The 22,402-nt window shown below is 33.0% G+C and overlaps 1 protein-coding gene and 1 long non-coding RNA gene across 3 annotated transcripts; one reads left to right on the top strand and one right to left on the bottom strand.

The window, feature by feature from the left end:
- The first annotated feature begins 688 nt into the window (after nucleotides 1–688).
- Nucleotides 689–21,761, top strand: LOC106662157 (Golgi-specific brefeldin A-resistance guanine nucleotide exchange factor 1). The gene is made up of 36 exons (XM_014385997.2): nucleotides 689–969; nucleotides 4,737–4,935; nucleotides 5,001–5,119; nucleotides 5,186–5,294; nucleotides 5,362–5,468; nucleotides 5,519–5,633; nucleotides 5,707–5,877; nucleotides 5,940–6,079; nucleotides 6,145–6,376; nucleotides 6,435–6,655; nucleotides 6,732–6,909; nucleotides 6,976–7,091; nucleotides 7,460–7,589; nucleotides 7,645–7,781; nucleotides 7,869–8,071; nucleotides 8,144–8,267; nucleotides 8,325–8,533; nucleotides 8,594–8,830; nucleotides 8,901–9,000; nucleotides 9,071–9,247; nucleotides 9,725–9,845; nucleotides 9,905–10,047; nucleotides 10,102–10,217; nucleotides 10,303–10,462; nucleotides 10,520–10,733; nucleotides 13,733–13,887; nucleotides 13,947–14,172; nucleotides 14,233–14,414; nucleotides 16,858–17,016; nucleotides 18,000–18,191; nucleotides 18,249–18,362; nucleotides 18,417–18,582; nucleotides 19,805–19,952; nucleotides 20,026–20,122; nucleotides 20,297–20,485; nucleotides 21,558–21,761. The coding sequence occupies exons 1-36, from the start codon at nucleotides 847–849 to the stop codon at nucleotides 21,588–21,590; spliced, it is 5,562 nt and encodes a 1,853-aa protein (XP_014241483.1). The 5' UTR covers nucleotides 689–846; the 3' UTR covers nucleotides 21,591–21,761.
- LOC106662159 lies at nucleotides 14,658–18,859 on the bottom strand. Of its 2 annotated transcripts, XR_002909851.1 has the most exons (5): nucleotides 18,430–18,859; nucleotides 18,268–18,359; nucleotides 18,024–18,186; nucleotides 16,836–17,031; nucleotides 14,658–15,145 (listed from the first exon to the last, which is right to left on the bottom strand). It is a non-coding gene; the product is annotated as an uncharacterized LOC106662159 (long non-coding RNA). The 2 variants fall into 2 exon arrangements; XR_001339845.1 differs by lacking the exons at nucleotides 16,836–17,031; nucleotides 18,024–18,186; nucleotides 18,268–18,359; nucleotides 18,430–18,859 and adding an exon at nucleotides 15,202–15,357.
- Nucleotides 21,762–22,402: the final 641 nt, after the last annotated feature.

Below are 22,402 nucleotides of genomic sequence, written 5' to 3'. Positions count from 1 at the left end.
TTAAATATTTATTTACTTCGTATATTAGAGACATAATTTGTACAAAAGGCATTCTACCAAATGGTATTTGCATTATTTTCATAAAACACAGTGTTCTTGTATTTTTTCTGCAATTGTTAAAAAATGTGGTTAATAACATAATTAAACATTTTATTTTTATAATATTTTATAAGTTCACAAAGTAATTTATGAATTATTATTGGCAGTTGTCTATTCGCTCTTCCTAGCTGCTAAGTCAAACAGCAAAATTTTATCTCAAGATGTAAATATGATGCATTCTTGAAATTAGAAAGTCATAACTGAAAATTAACTGTATTTATGTATTATAGCACTTTTGTATTATTATATAAAACACTATGCCGTACATTGAACATTCTACGTTTCTGATATCTGTTAGATATGTGGGCAGGGTTTAACTTAAGTGGAAATCGTAAAAACTGTACCTTCAGCAAAGTGTACCTAATGTGAAAAATATTTTAATGTTCTCGGGTTTCTTTCAGTTGCCAAAACCCTTTTGGACAATCTAGCTTTGAGTAGCTGCTCGATTCGTGCAATTATCCTATTTATTCGATTGCTTAACGAAATTATACAAAAATTTAATTTTTCAGAATCCAACAGTCTACCTTTAAATCATCAGCACGTTTAAGATGAAAGCGGACGTCATCTTAACGTGCGACGGAGGCGCTCCATGCACGCAGACGTGCTCACATGACACACAGCTGTAGTGAGCCGAGGCCGTCAGCCATGTCACCCACCCCAAGAATCCTCCAGTGACGTTGACGTTACAGTATCCTCGCGGAATGTCATAGTTCGGCCGGCTACGATCAGGAGAGGCGGTCCGTCAGCATGGCGAGCGTAGTTGGCAGGATGAGCTGCCCAGGTAACGGCATTTATGTCGTACAAGGCGAGATGTCCATGCTATTGACGGCTATGAAGAAAGTAAACAGATGGTCATCACATAATCATCAGGTCTGTCATCCCTTCTTCCTTTGATAACGTTCTTGGGGTGCTCACACTAAATCTTGTTTTGTAATCTTAACGTTTTTCGTTCATCTCCTACCTCCTAGGTCCTAGACAGCTAATACTACCCTTCCATTAACAAAAAAACATTAAAAGCCAAAGCAATAAAATCATGTAGAATTAAATAATATTAACAATAAAATAAAAGAAGAAAGGTTTAATAAATTGCTATACTATACGATAGTATATAAGGTACTATAAACTAAAAAAAAGAAAAAAAAGAAATCCATATAACTTTAAGCGCATTTAAAAACCTGGAAGCCTAGATAAGATTAAACATTATCAAAATTAGGTACTTTCACAAGTGTCATAAACTCCTTACTCATGAAAGTAGAAGTAAAGAAATTTTATCCGAAGATAGCATATATTGATTTCTTGTGTTTCTTCTGTTTTATAATCTTCTTCTGCGAAAACAGGCAATATTTGTGCTGTTGTCGCAATGACTTTTTTTTCCTTTTTAACGACCTTCTTTGGTTCCAAGTTGTCCAAATGTAAACAGAAGCAATGTGTACAGTAGAATGTGGCGAATGACACTAAGGCAATGCCGGTTTTGGTTATAAAAAGAGGCTAGTGCTAGCCAAAAATAGCTATGTTGAACCGGTACTTGCGAATGTAGCAAGACACAGTTTGGAACCCAGTGCTTGTTCAACACGTGTTCACTGACTCTAAGACGCAAAACCCACTATCAACTTTAAACATTAGTTGAGTTCTATGATTGAAGTTTTGAAACTTTTTATACTTTCAGCCAGGTTGAAGCATCCTAATGCTAAAAATTGTTCCAATTTTGTAAAATTCTCTGGTCAATTTTCCCATGGCAATAACTTGGGTGGATTTTCTTCAGATTGATCAAAGATCTTGAGCTGTCAAATTGATCCACATTTAAAAACAGGCAATGTGTACAGTATGTTGAGGGATGAATTTTATTCTGCAGAAATTATCCCATGAAAATTGCTCGATTTGGTTAAAAATGGGGTAATGCCTGGAAACTATAGCTAGGTAGTTGTCTTTTTGGTGTTTTGATAATTTCAGTCCGGTTGAAGCAACATAATGCTAAAAAATGTTCTATTTATTGTACAATTGTCAATATGTACTTGGTTGTTTCTCCTCTGCTAAAATAGGCAATATTTATTCAATTGTTTTCTCATTGTGATATATTTTTTTTCTTTGAACTTCACTTTCTTTGGTCTAAATTTTTCCCATTTGTAGGCATAAGGATTTTTATCCTTTAGCATTTAAACTTTAGTCTATTGTACCAATCTCAGCAAATGTATTTTCTGGAAGATTTGTGTCTTTTTATTTTTGTTTATTTTAATTTTATTTTTTTTATTAGGGTTCACAACAGCAAAGGACATATAAACCCTCAGGGTGTTAGTGTTTTTGAAAAAAAAAAAAACACATTTACAAGTATGTTGCAAAAAAAAAAAAATCCAGCAACCCTGCATTTGAACCCGGGACCTTTACCTTTCAGTGATGAGCCCTGTGTCAACGTCTAAACCGTATGACCACCGATGCCCCCTGTGTCTGTTTATTAAGTAGAGAATTCTTCTCAGGAATATGGTAAGATCTGCATAGCTCAAGACCGGTTTTCCTAGATCGCTATTACGGACCAGTTGCATAGCATATGTTCTGTTTGTCTATGTCTCTTCTAGACCTAATCAACATTGGTCATCTGTTGATAGTACCATTTTTTATAGGTAGTACTTTATTGGAGTAGGTACTGTAAATATACCAGTAAGAATTTTTAGTTCCTTTTTTTCTGTGGGATTTCCTCTTTTTCCATTAGGTTGTTTTTGTGAGTATTCTTTTTGCACATCATTCCTGGTTTAATCTCCTAGTATTTCTGTTGTGCTTTTAGTTATCCAAGAAGTTCTTTTTTTTTAATAGTTTATGCCTATGAGTAAATTTGGATGGGTTGGATTGGAAAATAGATTTGATATGAGTTGTTCCGAGGCTCCTTTTTGTAGAAAGCTGACAGAAATTCCCTTATGACCTAGGACTCACTTTAGTGTTATGCTTATTGATTATTTGGAAACACGGGAAATGTGAACTGTGTTACGAGATGAATTGCATTCTAATTAAGGCAATTATCCCATGGCAATTGCTAATTTGGTTAATAAAAAGGGATAATGCCAGCAAACGGTAGCTAGTTAAGTTCGTACTTTCTTCAAATTGGTCCAAATTATAAAATAGACAATATGTGATTTGATAATTGAAGCAAAAAAAAAAAAGTTTGGTCATTTTAAGTGGTGGTGATTCTTCCTACAATAACTGTGTTGCTTGGTTGATCATTATGGTCTATCATAACTAGTCGTTTAGAAACAATTGCTTAATTAAAATTTTTATTTTCACTTAGATGCTGATCTTTAAAATAAAGCACACTCCTGGTACTGAGGTGCTCTTGAAAACTTGGCTGGCAGAATAGGAGGCAGGATTTCCGTTGAAATATGTAGCCTTGTAAATATAAATGTTTTTGACCAAACGACAAGTTTGTCACCTGACCTGTGACCCTGACCTTTTAAAGACAAATAAACCTCACAAAATAACTTTTTGTTTTTTCAGAATGATTAAAAAAATCCAAAACAATAACTAATTTTATGCTTTTATGTGCTTTTGCTTGATAAATGACTAAGGTGAGCTGGTGTTTTGGTGAATAAATGGTGAGGGTGATAAGTGGTTCAAATATGTACCTAAAAACATAGTAGTAGTAACATTCTAATTGAAACTATTTTGACAGTTGCTTGATTTGGTCAAAAATAAAAGAATAATGTCAACTGAAAATTAGTTGTGTACCCTGGTTAATACTCTGGTAATTTCAGTCTGTTTAAAGAATTTTAACGCTTAAACTCAAAAAATCCGTACAGTTTTATAAAAATAGGTGACAATTCCACCATGACAGTGTCTGCTCTGATTTGTTTTGGTTGATCATGATGTAGGACAATTGTTTCCAATTATAAAAATGACAAGTTACTTTCTAATGGGGGCAATTTTTTCCAACTTAGTTCTGGCTGGTAGTGCTTGAATAAAGCATCTTGATGCTGGTGAATCACTCCAAATTATAGAAAGGAAAGCAATTCTAGTTAGTGGTAATATCTATGTTTGGTCAATTAAAATCTGGTACAAATTACTGTATTGTTTACCATTTAAATACCAAAAAGTTATTATGCGCCGAGTTGCATTTTATTGAGGCAATTTTTGTAAAACTTGCAACAATCCATTCCTTACACTTCTTATTTTTTCTTCTTCTTAAGTTTCTTGAAGATGATTGAGTTCCTTGCCCAGTTCTTAAATTTATAAATTATACAAAGTTTTGTCCATTTGTATTGATTTTTTCAGCTTGATTAAAGCTCTCAAACCTGACCTTTTGGTCCAAAATTAATTAGATAGTATTGTTTTCTTGACTGAGGGAATTTTTTCCGCAACATTGATTAGTTTATTCTCTGTTTCATAATTAATTTTGTAAAGTATTTACAATTAAAAAAATTTTTGGGTTTTGAAATAAAACCATTAAAAAAAAGTCTTGAAACTGGTAGAAATTCTGGTTCATCTGGCTTGATGCAGCTTAAGGAGGCAAGTAGATTCAACTTGTTAAACAGCCAGTATTTATTGTGTTGCTTTATTCTACTTATTTAATATTTAATAATAAAATTTTATGCAATTTTAAGATATATAAAAATAAAACTGCATTATTAAGAAAGCTAATTTACATTATTTTTCAGGATGAAGAAAATGATATTCTTGTGAGGGGTTTTGTTGACTTGAAGGAGGTTTTAAATCAAATAGGAGATCTTAGGGAGTTAGAGCCAAACAGTTTTCTCAATCCTTTTCTCGAAGTGATCCGTTCTGAAGAGACAACAAGCCCAGTTACAAGCATCGCTTTATCTTCGGTCAACAAATTTTTGTCTTATGGTTTGATAGGTACGAGTCTGAAGAATATATTTTACAATACATTTATACATTTTTTTAAACAATTTCATTTCCAGATCCACAATGCAAGACAATTGCTGCCACTGTGGAGAACATTGCAGATGCTGTGAACCATGCCAAATTTGTCGGCACTGACCAAACCAGTGATGCAATCGTTTTAATAAAAATCTTACAGGTTTTCAAATATTTCTTTATAGTGTTAAATTTTATATTATTTTCTGTTTTATTTTATTGTTATTAGGTGTTGAGAACGTTGATGTTGTCACCTGAAGGAGCATGGCTAACTAATGAAAGCGTGTGTGAAATTTTACTCAGCTGCTTTCGTATCTCTTTTGAAGTTCGCATCAATGGTATATTTTAGTGATTATGACTCAATTAAAATTGTCGTTATTAAACTCGATTATTTCTAAACTTTAGAACTTCTAAGAAGATGTGCTGAAAACTGTTTGCGTGACATGGTTCAACTTCTTTTTACACGGTTACCTACATTCGCTGAAGATTTTCGTAGGAATAACAATGTCCAGGTAATTTTATGTTATTGACAGTTATTAATACCTTTTTCAAAATTTTTTAGCAAAAGTTACAGATCCAATCGAACGCCATGGAGACTTCTAGGGGCAAAAGGAAAAATAGGAACCATCCAAAACCTAGGCAGAAGAAGATAGAAGAAAGGAATAATATACATTCAGGTTGTTTAATCTAAATCTAGTGAATCTAAAATGATAAAATTTTTCAATGAATTTTGTAATTTTCTTTTTATAGATATAAAACTAAAAGATTTGCATTTGACTTCAACAATTCATAGAGATAATTCAGATATTCCTGATCTGCAAGGGGAAATGCAGAGCACTGTCACATCTCCAGTTTCTCCTCCACCTTCTGTTCTCTCATCTCCCACAACGGAAAACTTACCTGAACTCCCTGTTGATGAAGGTATAAAATTTCAAGGAAGCAAATATCTTCTTTTATCCAAATTTTAATTTATTTGTTGATAGATAAAAATGTCCATGAGGCAGATATTGAGGCTCCAAATATTCTTCCAGAAGTTAAACAGGATCCAATTCCTTGCACTGATGGTGTTGTTATTCGCATAGAAGATTCTAGTTCCAACAGTGGGGAACCACAAGAAATGCCAGTAAGTAGATAATTTAAAAAAATTAGAGAAAAACTTATGGTTTATTGATTAATGTTTTGATTAAGCCTGATCACGACGTCCAGTTGGATTCTGATGTCCCTTTCCCTCTGGAAGAGGTACAAGTGAATGAAAGCATATTAGAAGAAGAGCCATTACAGGTTCCACCCAATGAACCATCACTTCTTTTGAAACAATCGGCTGAAGAAATTGACTCACAAAATATACCAAACTCGTTAACGGATCCCCAAGAGTGGGTTAATCAGCAAGGGGTTCGATTTACTGTAGCAGAACAAGAAGGTAAATTCATCAATTTACGATACAATGCAATTAAATAATACGTACAATTATTTTTTAGATTCACCACTACCAGGTCCGTATGGTTTGGTGAGTGTCCATGAGCTCCTCAGATTTCTGGCATCGCTCTGCAATCCTCAAGATAAACAAAATACTGATTTTATGATTCACATGGGCTTGACCCTCATTATGATAGCTTTGGAAGTCGGAGCTGACAACATAGCAAAATACCCATCTTTAATGGTCATCGTCAAAGATGACATATGTCGGAACTTGTTTTCTGTTAGTATCTCACTACTGTACTGTAACGTTTTTGAATAGAGTTATGAAGAACGACGTTTTGTTTTGTGCTTTTTAGCTGCTCAATTCTGAAAGGCTGGCAGTGTTTGCCTCAGTTTTACAAATCTGCTTTCTCCTATTTGAATCCTTACGAACACATTTGAAATATCAGTTGGAGCATTATCTGCTGAAATTAATTGAAATAATTGTTTCCGATTCTGTGAAAGCTTCATATGAACATCGTGAAATTGCCTTAGGTTAGAATATAAACATTTTAATAATAAATAATTAAATAATAATTTATATATTTAAAAAAAATACAGAATCATTGGTTCAACTGTGGAGGATTCCTGGTCTTGTAACGGAATTATACCTTAACTATGATTGCGCTCTTTATTGTCCAAATCTGTATGAAGAGCTTACTAATCTTCTATCAAAGGTAAGGTTGTTTAAAATTTATGATTGTAATTTTTTTGCTCGATGGGAAATATTTTATTACAACTATATTTACAAGTTCACTAATTTCGTGGTCCGCTTGACCAATTAATATATTATTAATTAAGGTTTTTAGTTGAGATAAAAAAGTCAATGGCAAAAAGGAGGGAAAATTCAAAAGGTGCGGTTCAGATGGGAAGTTGGTGCCCGAGTGGATCGAGGTCGCGATAGCTCAAGTGGTAGAGCAGTGGCGTGTCAAGTCGAAGATCGTGGGTTCAAATCCCGCTCGTGCCATTGACTTTTTATCTCAACTAAAAACCTTAATGAATTATAATATATTTACAAGGTTTTATAACAGATGTTTGTTTACAGAATGCATTTCCAGTATCTGGGATTCACAATACTCATTTACTGTCACTAGATGCTCTGTTAACTGTAATTGATTCTATTGAAAATCATTGCAACAGCAGAATATTAAACGAACATCAACAATCTGAAAAAGGTAGTTTTACTTTAAATTTTCTGATATTTTATTCACTGTCGTTCAATTTTTCTAGGCGTGACAGCCGATGGTTTTAAAGGAATTACGGTTATGCACAATAGCAACTACATTCTTTCTTCAGGCACACGCCAAAAGCTATCTTGCAACATTCCAAGTCATGAACATTTGATGGCTGTAAAAAGAAGAAAGAAGGTCCGTTTTAATATTTGTTCGAGTTTTTAATGACAATATATGAAATAAAGTATTGTTATTTTTGCGATTTTTATTTTTTTTCGACAGTTACTTGCTACTGGTACAGAGCATTTCAATTCAAAACCTAAAAAAGGAATATCATTTTTACAAGAGCACAATCTCATGTCAAACCCATTAGACCCACATGAAGTAGTTGTTTTTCTGAGGGAAAATCCTCATCTCGATAAAAAAATGATAGGAGAGTATATAAGTAATAGAGCCAATTTAGCCGTTTTGGACTGTTTCGTAAAGTAAGCATTGTTTAATTAAAATTAAAAATATATCCAACTTTAGAAATTAATTGAAAAAATTACCTTTTTTAGGTCATTTGATTTCTCCGATTTGAGGATTGATGAAGCTCTAAGATATTATTTAGAAACTTTTAGATTACCAGGAGAATCTCCATTAATATCTCTTGTAATGGAACATTTTGCTGAACACTGGCATGTAAGTATTGTCTATTTCCTTAATTTATCAGTTTGAAATAAAATATTTTATTTTCAGAAATGCAATGGTGAGCCGTTTGCTAATGCTGACGCGGCTTTCACTTTAGCATACGCTGTTATTATGTTAAATGTTGATCAGCATAATCACAACGTGAAAAGGCAAAACAATCCAATGACGGCTGAGGAATTTAAGCGAAATCTTAAAAAATTAAACGGAGATAAAGATTTTGATGAGGAAATGCTAGATGAAATTTATAATTCTATCAAGTAAGCCAGAGAGATAATGTACATTAATGATAATTTATGTAATTAATTTTTTGTTTAAAGGTCTGATGAAATAGTAATGCCAACAGAACAGACTGGTCTTGTAAAAGAAAATTATTTGTGGAAGGTCCTTTTGAGAAGAGGAACTGGGAAGGATGGTGAATATGTTCATGCTCCTAACGGCCTCCTGGACCACGACTTATTCTCTTTAATATGGGGCCCGACTGTGACTGCTTTAAGCTCTCTCTTTGACAAGGCGACTGATCCGGCAATATATCAAAAAGCCATATCTGGTTTTAGGTGGGCCAATTTTCAAATTTGAAAAATTTGTCGATTTGAATTGTTCATTAATTTTTCATTTTAAATGTAGAAAGTGTGCTATGATATCAGCTCATTACGGAATGAGCAATGATTTCGATAATCTCATTGTCTCGTTGTGTAAATTTACAACACTGCATTATAAAGTCGAGGTAATTTCTGACCCATTAAAAAAAAAATCCCCCTCTTATCCTTATATAATTAAATGAATTTGAATTTTAGTCATATGAAATGCTGACAATAATGTTTGGAGAAAACCAAAAGGCAAGGCTTGCAGCGAAAACGGTGTTTAATTTAGCCCACAGGCATGGTGATATCATCAGAGATAGTTGGAGAAATATCTTGGAGTGCATTTTACAATTGTACAAATGTAAACTATTGCCAAAAATACTAGTTGAAGTGAGTAGTTATAATTTGTGATATTAGCCCATTGGATGACCAAAATGATCTAACAGCCAAATTACAGGCTCATCGCGCCACAGATCACTTAAATTGCCCAATTAGCATGTATTGTTGAAAAGATCATTAATCAATTTGTAATATATAAAAAAAGTGATGATCTAGTTAAAAGAAATAAATCAATACCACTGAAATTATTTATCCATAACAAAATCAATGAACATTACTTGTGTTAAAAAATCTAAGGAAACATAAAACTTTGAAATGAGTAAAACCAATGTTAATACATTTTTTTTTCTGTAAAATATTGCCCTAAATATGAACTTTATTTTTTCCTATCCCTTATTTAATTTACAACCATTTTGAATGATATTCAGTCATTTCTGAAGAAGAAGAATTTTTACATAATACAATTGTTTTAGTTCCCCATTTTGTATATACCATATTAAAATGTATATATATTTTTTTTAAACATAGGCAGAAGATTTTATTGAGTTAAGCGGCAAAATTTCGTTGATAAGAGAAGAAATCCAGTTGCACCCAAAGACTGAGACTGGTATCTTTAGCTCCTTATATTCTTACATGTTATTAGGCTCAGGTTTGTAAATAACCAAATTATATAGTGGTGAATTAGTGTTAATAGTAATTTTTTTTTAGAACAAAGTATACAAAAAGGCCCTTCACCTGAAGATCAGGAAGCTATTAGGATGGCGCAGAACTGTATAAGAGAATGCAATCTTGAACAATTGATAACCGAGTCAAAATTCCTTCGCATGGACTCTCTTCAGTATTTTGTAAAGGTAGTTACAATCTTATTATTTATCTAAAGAAAAAATTACATATGAATTTTACAGGCTTTAGTTACTGCGTCTTATGGTCCTGAAGGGCATGTATCCCTCGGTTCCTCTTACAGTGAAGATACAGCAATTTTCTTTTTAGAATTGCTTCTCAAGGTGGTTCTTCAAAACAAGTGAGTTCTTTTCAAACTTATTTTCCTCACATTGAAATAATTTAAAATTTAATTTGAAATTGCTAATTGAATCTTGACATTTTAGGGATCGAATCGGTCCAATGTGGTCAACGGTGAAAGAACATATATACACTTTATTGATGGGAGCAGCAGCTTGTGATCACCATTTTCTTGTTGAAAGATCTGTGGTTGGTCTTCTACGTTTGGCAATAAGGCTTATGGTTAGAGAAGAAATGAGCCCAATGGTGAGTTTTATCCATGATGCTCGGGTACATCTGAATAACAATGATGTAACTATTTAGGTCCTTCAATCCTTGAGAATGTTGCTGCTTCTGAAAGGTACAACATTATCAAGAGTAGCGAGACAGGTGTCTTATGGTATGTTCGAACTGATTAAATCAAGCGCAGCTAACATACACTCAGCCACAGATTGGGCTATCATATTCACATTATTGGAATGTGTCGGTGCTGGTGCACCACCTCCGAGGGTTGTCAGCAAACCTCTGAACGAGTCAGGTAATTATTTTATTTCTTTATGGGCTATAATAAATACAAAACAAAAAAGATTTAAGATTGCTGGAATAAAAAAAAAAAAATTGTTGTGAATGACTGTACGACGACCAGGTTGGTGTGACAGAGTTGGACCAAACTTTTTTTGGTGATTCTACACTCCAAAATATTGGACACGTATCCACCACTTCTTGTGAATAGGCCCTAGTTTCGCCAATTTTTTGTTTTTGTTTTTTGAAAGTTGAAATTTAATGTTTTTGTAATATTTTTATCTCACCGTTCTACTCGCTCAAATAAACTATGTGAATATATCATTTTACAACATTTTTTATGTAGATTGCAATAAAAATATAGCAAAAGCTATCAAAGTTTATCAATAACTAAAAAATTTCTAAAAAACAAATTTTTTCAAATAAACTAATTCATTTAAAAAATTTACTTAAAACTAATATGAAATTTTGTTTTACCACCTCTAGAGACTCGTAAATATAAATTTTTGTTCAAATTTAAATTTATCGATTTTTTGACCCCTAAAATTATTCCCATTTTTAAGAAATTGTTATCGGAATATCGGATTGAAACAGCTATAATTCAAAAATGGCTAAAAGGATTTTAACATCAACTATACCATTTGAAAGAAGAGGAACGTAGCTTTTTAACAATGTATGGATCATAAAAATATATAAGTATTTCTATAAGAAAATACTCAATATAGGAAAATTATTTGTAAAAAATTAACCTCGTTTTTTTTAAATTTAAAAAATAGTCTAATTTAATGTTTGCTACAATTATGAAATGTACTTGATTGTTTATTTAAAAATAACCATGAAAATTGGTCTCCTAGGTTTTGAGAAAAATGATGTTAGAGCTCACACTCGGAATGTCAGTCAACCTAGGTCATCCCCTTGTTAAAGAATTTTTTTTTTTTACTGGGGCTTCCGACATCTAGGTCATTTCAGCCCCCAACTATGTCTATATTCTATTTACCCTTTCAAACACTACATTCATACAAATAAATATTGGGTTGTCCGGAAAATAATGCAGGATTTTGGTATTAAACAAAAAAAAAGAAACTAGTTACTTTAAAGCAATGTTCTTTAATCAAAATAATTTCCCNCGACCCCGAACACACACTCTTACGCTCTCATCGTTCGAGGGGTGATGATGTCGTTTATTTCACCCTCACCCCTCGCCATTCACGCTAATAAATACATGCACTCAGACAAAACATATAGACACACAACACATAAGACATACTATATACAATAAAAAAAAAAACAATTTCCCCTAAAAAGCGGAATAGGGGACTCTGAAACTCACTACCATGTTCGAGAACTCTTCTTAAGTCCGGTGGCATGCCTACACGCTCTCTGTATGGAGCCAAGGCATGACACGCCTCTATTATGTGGGACACATCGAGCAACCTTTCTCTGCATAAGGAACACCTGCACGGGCTTTGGCCCAAAAGCAGGTGCCCATGTGTCAACCGCATATGGCCAACCCTCAGTCTGGTGAGGACGATCCCTCATCTCCTACTCAGATTCTCTGAGGGCCATCTACCGGTCGTGCTCTTGACTCGCAAGAGCCTCTCCGACGACCCTGCCCACTGACGCTGCTATCTTTCTTTTATCATATAGTCAGGGGGTCTGATCGCGATGGTCCGATCTGGAGGGTGGGACGTACGTAAAGAATTATTACAGTCAATTACTGTGTTTATTTAATGTATTTTTAATTTTTTGCCAATGCCAGTTTTGATTATTTATTTAAACAATTTTAAATTTTCAAGGGTATTAAAACTTAATTGATGCCCTTAAGTTGAATAAAAAGAAAATAATTATAACGGGCAGGGGTAACATGGTGGCCAAATCAAATTTGTCATGCTAGCGGTTCTGTGCATGATTCCTGACAAAGCCCTTGGAATTTTATTTGAGATTAATTTGTAAACAGTATTTTAAAGTTGGGAGTCTGGGCTTTGCTCCCATTGTAATTCCCTCTCATTATAAACCGTTTTTCATTTTCTAGCGGAATGCTCAATACTGGGGGAGTTATGTCAGTTTTATTTGGGGAATTTTGTTTTAAGTAAGGATCTCCTAATTAAATATCTGGCTGGTGAATTTGATCTGTACATATTAATTGAATGTGCACACCATGCATAGAGATTGGTCTATCAATTTAATTATCAATACAAACACGACACATTACATTTCTGGTTTGCTCTCCAAAGTCAGTCTCACCATTGAATATTTGTTTTATTTTATTTACTTTTTATATTATTTTGTTTTTTCAATCTACCTACCAGGGTTTTTAAATTAATTTTTATTTATTTTATATTGTTTTTTATGATACCTGCAAAAATCTCCCGCAGACATGTTTTAATTCATACTTTTGTATACTTATAAATTTCTTAAATTCACTAATTTCGTGGTCCGCTTGACCAATTAATACATTACAATTAATTAAGGCTTTTAGTTGAGATGAAAAAAAGTTAATGGCACGAGCGGGATTTTGAAAAATGGCAAAAAGGAGGGAAAACTCATAAGGTGGGGTTGAGGAAGGAAGTTGATGTCCGAGTGGATCGAGGGCACGATAGCTCAAGTGGTAGAGCAGCGGCGTATCTAGCCGAAGATCATGGGTTCGAATCCCGCTCGTGCCATTAACTTTTTTTCATCTCAACTAAAAACCTTAATTACTTATAAATTTCTTTTGTTTAATAGACTTTTTTTGTAAATAAAAGTATTTATCTTTCTATCTATCTATCTATTTATCTATTTTAAAGTTGTTCTGACCTGTTACGTCAGTAAAGAGCATAAACCCACCTATGTCATAAAATTAATTTACTTACTTTTACAATCAAAATAGGCATATTATAAATACAAAACCTGCAACAATAAACAAATTTATTGGTTGAACAACCAAATTATTTTTTGCCTTTTCATAAAAACTTTGAAACAATTTTTATTGTTGTACTTTTTGAAAATTAACTTATCACTGGTAAATTATTATAGGCGCAAGATCTGAAGGAGAAGTTCAAGTTGACAGTGGTTTAGGAAATGAAAGAGGGTATACATCAGACTCAGAACTAAGTAAAGCTGGTAGTTTGCCTCTTTCCCCTACTATCAGTCCTGATGCCCCTTTGAACACATCAACTGGATGGATATTGGTATTTTTCTTATAGTATTTTATGCAAAATATTTTTCACATTAATTTCTGTAATTTTAGGTCGGGCGGGAAGGTGAGATACAACCCATTTCATTAGGTAACCGAGTTCCACCTAATGATTTTTCAATGACGGATAAGGAATTTATGTGCCATGACCCTTATGCTATGGTGAAATGTTGTGAAAGTCTTGTTTTCCTTGTCAGAGATGTTGTACATATCACGCCTTACAATTTCCAAAACTGTGTGCACTGCTTGCGAACATTTGTAGAGGCAGCTGCTGAAGCAAGTAAGCTGAAGTTTTTCACCTGTTAAAGGATCAAAACTCCTAGATTTCATCTTGTTACAGTTGAAAGGAAACACTTCAAGAGGCTGAAAGAGCCCAACTTGTCACACGGTAACAAGCCTACAAGGAAGAAGGTCGGTTTGAAAAGAAAGGAAGAGAGAGCAAAAAGCCCAACAGGAAATGCGTACGACGCTGATGAGAGTGACCCTGAAGACACCCCTGGATATCAACAAGTCTGCATACTGGTAAATAAGAATTCATGTAGATTGAACTATGCTTTTCAAAGAGTCTATTATATTTTTAAGTACAAAATTTGAATTTAGGGTGATTGAAAATGAACATTAACAATAATAGATTGACATTTTAGAAGAGTTATTAATTTATATAATAGTTAATGTTACTCTTGTTTAAAAATGTGAGTTTTTAGACTATCCTGTTTTTGTAGACATATTCTAACCACTGATTATGGTTTATGAGTAAAACTCAAGGAATTCATTAGTTTCTTTATTTAGGTTTTATGAATAATATTCTTTTCATTCTCTTGAGCTGTTACTTGAGCTTGACCTTTACTTCAGTTTAGACGATTATAAATAGAAGTTTACAGAAATCATTTTAGTATGGACGGATTACAAGAATCAGTTGGCTTGCCTACAGCACAGTATATCCATAAATGATCGAGAGGGCCGGCTTAGGTTGAGATTTTCCATGGTGATAACATTATCGACGTCTCGCAGCCTTTCTGTGTTCACATTGCCTTTGCTTTGCTTGTCTTGGCTGTTTAGTACAGGTTGATGACAGATGTTATCACCATCGTCCACTCGATGCAGAACAACTGACCCGACTTCGTTGCTATGCTGATCGACTACGTTTAATGTTTTTGCACCAGACACCTGGCTATTATTGCTGTCTTCCTTCCCTTCGCTTGATTCATATTCCAATGTGGCCATTTTTGAGTTCTCTGCGTCTCCCATTTTACCTTAAAACAAATATAATTCTTTATCAAAATAGTAAATGGACACAATTGTTACTCACTCTATACTGTTGCTCATACAGTTGTGAATTCTTTAGACAGACGCCTACAATTTCATTAGTTATATTACTCACTAAATTAGCAACTAAACTAATAAAATGTTTTTTTTTTTCTTTATAAACACATTTAAGTTTTTATTTTAGTTAACACATGCTCTTTATTCATGTGTTTTTATGTTTAATTAGTTGTAAGAATACTGATTTTTTTTAATTTTCAAAAAATTTATCCAAAAATGAATTGGGTCTAATTATTTATTAATTTAAACAGAAAGGAAAATCTTGTACATCAAATACAATTATTTACACCCGAAATAGAACAAAGGAAAAAACTTCTATGCTAAAAACAAAATAGGGCACAAATTTTTACTAATTTATTACCAAGATGTAGTTACAACATAAATTTTATCCTTAGTACAATTAATTAAGGTTTTTAGTTGAGATAAAAAAGTCAATGGCACGAGCAGGATTCGAACCTACGATCTTCGGCTAGATACGCCGCTGCTCTACCACTTGAGCTACCGTGACCTCGATCCACTCGGACACTAACTTCCCATCTCAGCCGCACCTTTTGAATTTTCCCTTCTTTTTGCCATTTTTCAAATGTCGTGTAATCGGATTGGATTCTCGACGACAAATAAAATGGCCACGGAGAGCTTTAGTGAAGTATACTTCATTTTAAATCATTAAATTCACTAATGTCGTGGTCCGCTTGACCAATTAATGCATTACAATTAATTAAGGTTTTTAGTTGAGATAAAACAGTCAATGGCATGAGCGGGATTCGAACCCACGATCTTCGGCTAGATACGCCGCTGCTCTACCACTTGAGCTATCGTGACCTCAATCCATTCGGACACTAACTTCCCATCTCAACCCCGCCTTTTGAATTTTCCCTCCTTTTTGCCATTTTTCAAATGTTGTGTAATCAATTTGATTCTCGGCGACAAATGAAATTGCCATGGAGAGCATTAGTGAAGTATACTTCATTTTAAATCATTAAATTCACTAATTTTGTGGTCCGCTTGACCAATTAATATATTACAATTAATTAAGGTTTTTAGTTGAGATAAAAAAATACATGCCCCGAGCGGGATTCGAACCCACGATCTTCGGCTAGATACGCCGCTGCTCTACCACTTGAGCTATCGTGACCTCGATCCACTCATCTCAACCCCACCTTTTGAATTTTCCCTCCTTGAAAAGTTTTGAAAAATGGCAAAAAGGAGGGAAAATTCAAACGGTGGGGTTGAGATGGGAAGTTAGTTTCCGAGTGGATCGAGGTCACGATAGCTCAAGTGGTAGAGCAGCGGCGTATCTAGCCGAAGATCGTGGGTTCGAATCCCGCTTGGGCCATTGACTTTTTTATCTCAACTAAAAACCTTAATTAATTGTAATATATTAATTGGTCAAGCGGACCACGAAATTAGTGAATTTATCCTTAGTATCAATTCTTAAAAAAAAAAACAATTTTCTACTTTTTAAATCAATGGCTCAAGGCCTGTAACAGTATGCTACTTTGAGCCTTGCAAGTTGCACTTAAATACAAATTAATTTCCTCTATTGTTCAATCAAGTTACTTCAAATTGCTCTGATTCACTTTTATAATTTATTAATTTAATTAAATTGATGACACTTACCATTATTTCTTGCCGGGTAAAGCTTCTCGATCTGATGCACACTATCCACATTAGAACAGCGCAGATCTTTAAGTGGTGGGCGGAAGAAACCAGCGAAACTGAGCATATTTCTCTTTGGCTGCATGCATGGTGTCCGCTTCTACAAGGCATCGCCAGGCTGTCGTCGCATCCCAACAGACAGGTAATTATTTATTTGCTAAAATATTGTTTATTACTATAAAAGTATTAAAATTTGCTAATAGTATAAAAAAATTGGTGTATGTAATAAAAAGAGGTCACCACTATCACCAAACAATCATTATTTTTTATGGTGCAACATGACTATTTATATAGTCGGTAGAGGTAGTTGTGTCATGCTGAAAGTGCTTATTCGTCCTTATCTCTTCTACCTGATTGTGATAGTAATGTACTTCTGTTAGTTTCTACACTTATTCTTTATTATATACGTTTTTTGTTTAAGTTTTTAGTCATATATTTTAATTAACTTGAATTTGTTTACTTTCTTGAGAGCTTTTTTTTCTTTCATTAATTTATTATTTTTAAAATAGATTTCTGCTATTGAGGTATTGGAGATTTTGTTTTTACATTTTATAAATATGCATCTTCTTGCATATTAATACCATGTCAATTATATTTGTGTGAAAATGCTTGATTTCCCTGGCGGAAAAATTTATCAAAGACATTCCATAAAAGAATTTGCCGGCTCAATTTTTTCACGTTTTAATCTTTAAAGATAAGCTGCAGAATTATGTCTTATAACACTTTTTGAACCTGTTCAATTACCTCTTTAAGTACTTTTGTATGATTGATTATTGCCTGAACCTTTTAGCAGCACTTTTGGAGAATGTTTGACAAGTAAGAATTATTGGATTTGTATAATGGATATCTTTTTTTTTATACCTTGAAATCACATATTCGCTAACAAACTGAACCTTAACTTTTAAGTAGAATGTGTTTTTTTTTTCTTTTTTTTTCTATTACAAACTAATATTAGAAAGATGTAAAAAATATATAAAAGGTCCATTTCCATCATGACGTTTGAACTACCCAATAAAATTTGAAAATTATTTTTGTCGTTTAACATAAAACTAGACCAGAAATCGAATATATTCCAGAGTTAATATTTTCCCCTCAAAAAATAGCTTACTGTTTCTGTGTTCGAAGATTCGAATGAGTGCAATAACTTACCTTCAAAGAGCTCTGCTTGTTCCTGACCTTCAAAACCTCACTGGCGAAGAGTGGGAATCTTGTTTCACCCAAGTACTTTTCCCCCTTCTTTCTAAGCTATTGGAGCCCGTACCAACGTCGGATGGACTCGAGGAGACGCGTATACGTGCGGCGACTGTCCTTTCTAAAGTGAGTCAACATTCATATATCAATTAAGATGGAAAAATCAACATTACAAATTTTTAGGTTTTTCTTCATCATTTACCTCAACTTCAAACACTAGATAGTTTTGCCCAGTTGTGGTTAAAAATACTCGATTACAAGGATAAATACATGCATGCGGACAACAGTGATCTTCTGGTATGTAACAAAATTACTTTGTAAATATTTATAATTAACACCAATGCATTTAAGCTTGAGGCTATACCTGAATCTTTAAAAAACCTGCTGCTTGTAATGGACTCAACTGGTGTATTTACTGGCCAGGATGGAAGAAATGAAATATGGATGATTACATGGGACAAGATAAATTCATTTTTACCGAATCTTCACAATGAACTATTCAAACCAGTTCGTCCAGGTATTTATTTTTGTTCATTGGTATAAAGGGATGGGTAAACAAATGACGACTGTTTTGAACTTTTCTAAATGTTGAATTATTTTCATAGAGACTTCCGATGTTGTTGTTATGAAATCATTTTAGTCTTGGAGTATATTGAATCATTTTGTAAACATTCGTCCTCATTTTACCCTCAGGTTTTTGAAAATAAGGATTGAAATTCTGGTAATATTGTAATATTATTAAATTGAATTGGTGGATTAAACTCAATAAACAATTTTTACAAATTTGGAAGTGGTAATACCCTCCTACAAAGAGGTCAAGGTTCAAATGCCAGGTAAACAATTGGAGGTACAAAACTGTTAGACCATAGTTTTTTTAATTACATTCAACTGTGATCACAAGTTAAGGAATGTGAAAAGTTGTTGGTGTTCCAATGAGCTTGCAAGTTGAATGCCCCCGGGAAACCAACCAGTTCCTATAAAATTTAAGTGATGAATAAATGTTACACATATTAAAAAACATGACAAAAAGTGATTTTACTGGCTAAATGCTAAAATATCGGGATAGCACATAGATATTAATCTAAAAAAAGCCTTAAGTTTTTATGTTTATTATTATTTTTTAATTTTGAACTAGTTATCCTTTATGAGTTTGTTTTGGAAAGGCATTCTGTAATTCTGAGTGGTATTTGGAACAACTAAAACATATGTGCAAGATTTTAGAGAAGTCGCTTTAGTGAGTAGTGAAGTTTCATACCAATGCCCAACTTCACAGTTCTTGGCATAAAAATTTCCATAATGGATGACTTTGTTCCTTCAAACTACCAACTCTTCTGGGCAATTGCCCATTTACTCAAGGAAAAAATCTTAATGCTACCGATTTCAAATCCTTAGCCAAATAGTGAAATGCCGAAACAAGCCTGACAGGCCAACCCAGTGAGGATAGGCAAACCAAAATGATCAGTAACAACCAAATTACAAGTTCATTATCCCGATAAATCTGACATGCAAAAATATTTCATTTGAAGTTGTAAAAACTGAACAAAAAAACTTTTATTAATAAAACCCCTGAGAATTGAGCATCTGGTTCAAGATTTCAATGCACCATTGATATGACTAAAATCAATAGTAAGAAATATAAAATGAATTTAATTTTAACTTTAAAACAGTCTTTGTTTTATTCCCCTTAATAATATATAGATTTTGCCATAGTAATTTTATAAATTTTGTTAATTTTAAAGAAGAGCCAAAATCAAATGATACCCAGTCTCCTGAGGTACCGAAGGAATCTCAACAAAATATTCCATTCAGCCCGCAAGAGCCCGTGCCAATGTCTGTACCACCTATGATGACAACTGTTAACCAACAACCACTTCAAACATTGCCTAGGTGACACAAATTTTATTTATCTTGTAGTTGGTTTGGTTTTTCAAATTATTTATATAAATATTTTGCTGTTTAGACCTGGAGAAATTGTCGAAATTTCAGGACCAACCACTTCTCTACTTTCACCGCAGAACTGGCAGCCACCTGCACCTATATTTCCCCACATGGGTCAAGTATGTTTTATTACAATTTATTTAAAAAATATTCTGTTTTGAATAAATTACGATTAATTTTGTATGCATAAACTCAAAAAGTATACATCATTTGCATAAATTAATTCATATTTTCAGAAAGATATGTTTTTTAAATTTTTAAACTTTGTTCTTTTATTTAAATTTGGCCTACAGCCAATATCCACACCAATCGGACCTTCCATTTCATCACAGGTCGGTACATCAGCCACTAAGTCAGTAGGGCCAGTGCTGCAAGCACCTATTATTCTACCGACGACTTCTCCTATTCCGGTTTATTCAGGTTTCTCCAACATACCACATCAGGCCCCTCCTCCATCGGCTCACTTCTTCTATCAGGATATTGTAAGTATGAAGTGAACCTTGTGCGCTTGTACTGTACAATTATATTTTAAGATAATGCATTTATTTGTATTGTATTATTGTATTTATCAAAGGATCACATATGCTGCAACCTGGTAAAAATTTGTGAAAAATAATTTTTCGAATTTTTATAGCAAACATGATGCCTGCTGATTGTGTTCAATACTTATAAAATGATTACAATTAATTAAGGTTTTTAGTCGAGATAAAAAAGTCAATGGCACGAGCGGGATTCGAACCCACGATCTTCGGCTAGATACGCCACTGCTCTACCACTTGAGCTATCGTGACCTCGATCCACTCGGACACTAACTTCCCATCTCAACCCCACCTTTTGAATTTTCCCTCCTTTTAGCCATTTTTCAAATGTCGTGTAACTGGATTGGATTCTCGGCGACAAATGAAATGGCCACGAAGAGCTCTAGTGAAGTATACTTCATTTAATTTATTAAATTCACTAATTTCGTGGTCCGCTTGACCAATTAATATATTACAATTAATTAAGGTTTTTAGTCAAGATAAAAAAGACTAAAAACCTTAGAAAAAGATTTATCTCTACTAAAAACCTTAATTAATTGTAATGTATTAATTGGTCAAGTCGGCCAGGAAATTAGTGAACTTATAAAATGTTTCAAAAATTATATATCGTAATGGATTGGAAATATACACTACACTGGCTAGATAGAAATCTTTATTCCACTTATCTGCCAAACTACATTTGTCCTTTTATTGTTAGGCTTTTAAGCGTGCTTAAACCATAAATAATAAAAAAATAGGTTTTTGTGGGAATTTTTTGTTTGGCATTAAGATGGCTTTCTTCCTGATGTTCTCAGCCCAATACTTCCATCTGTAGTTAGATACATCATTCTGAAAACCTTTATTTCTATGCTGACATTAATAATAAATTAATTTCACTTTTAACCTTTTTGCATATTTATGTTTTCCAAGATCCTCTAGATTGTTTTTGATTAAAATATTTTTGTACATTTTAGCTTAAAACTATTATTTTTTTATGTTCAACTATTTATTTTAATATGATTATTCGTTTCAGTAGGAAGCAGTGCATCACTACTACAGCCCAATTTAATCGAGAATATTTCAATCCAGATGTCTGCAATTCCTCCATCAACTTCTTCCTAACTTACAAGGGAATTGATTATTTTAAATTGTGGCACATCAGACTGTGTAATAAGTTAATGCATTTGGTGAAACAAAAGTACATAATAAAAAAAAAGAAAAAAAAACCAAAACGTATTATGACAATTTTACTAAATTTCAATTATCCACCTCAGGTATTTAATAGGAATTTGATTATGTATTTAAAAGAAAATTACTATTCCAAGTAATAAACAAATAGGCTTATTTCAATTTTAAATGTAATCATCGTTAATTATATTTGCCCTTTTAAATGTATACATCTGTGAAAATTATTTAATTTAATGTGTATCTTATTTATTAAAATCAAAATATTATGTAACAATCGTACACCATTTAAATTATATTTATTCTCCTAGAAGAGATCATTGTTTTTAATTTAAAAAAATCTCTTTGCTAGTCGATAAGTCACATCATGGACAGCTTAAGAGATATGTTAAAACCGTGTTGTTAATATTTTTTATAAATGTGTTATCGTATATTATACTGTTATGTTATGAGATTTAAGGATGAATTTTAAATAAATAAATAATGATTTAAAAATATAACAAAATTGAATGTATATTTGCTAATTACGAATTTGTACATTATGTAGATAGATTGAAATAAAAATGATCTACAGAATTACTTTCTATGTTACATTAACCTAGCCTTTTCTTTTGTTCTTCTAGCAATACCAATCCAACAAGACCCTGTGATATTACATCTCCCTCTGAACAATTTTATTTTAAAAGCAAGATCAAA

The sequence above is a fragment of the Cimex lectularius genome, unplaced genomic scaffold, assembly GCF_000648675.2.
Source record: "Cimex lectularius strain Harlan isolate CLEC.00 unplaced genomic scaffold, Clec_2.1 scaffold19, whole genome shotgun sequence".
NCBI classification, from domain to species: Eukaryota; Metazoa; Arthropoda; class Insecta; order Hemiptera; family Cimicidae; genus Cimex; species Cimex lectularius.
This window is presented reverse-complemented; position numbering and strand designations above follow the sequence as displayed.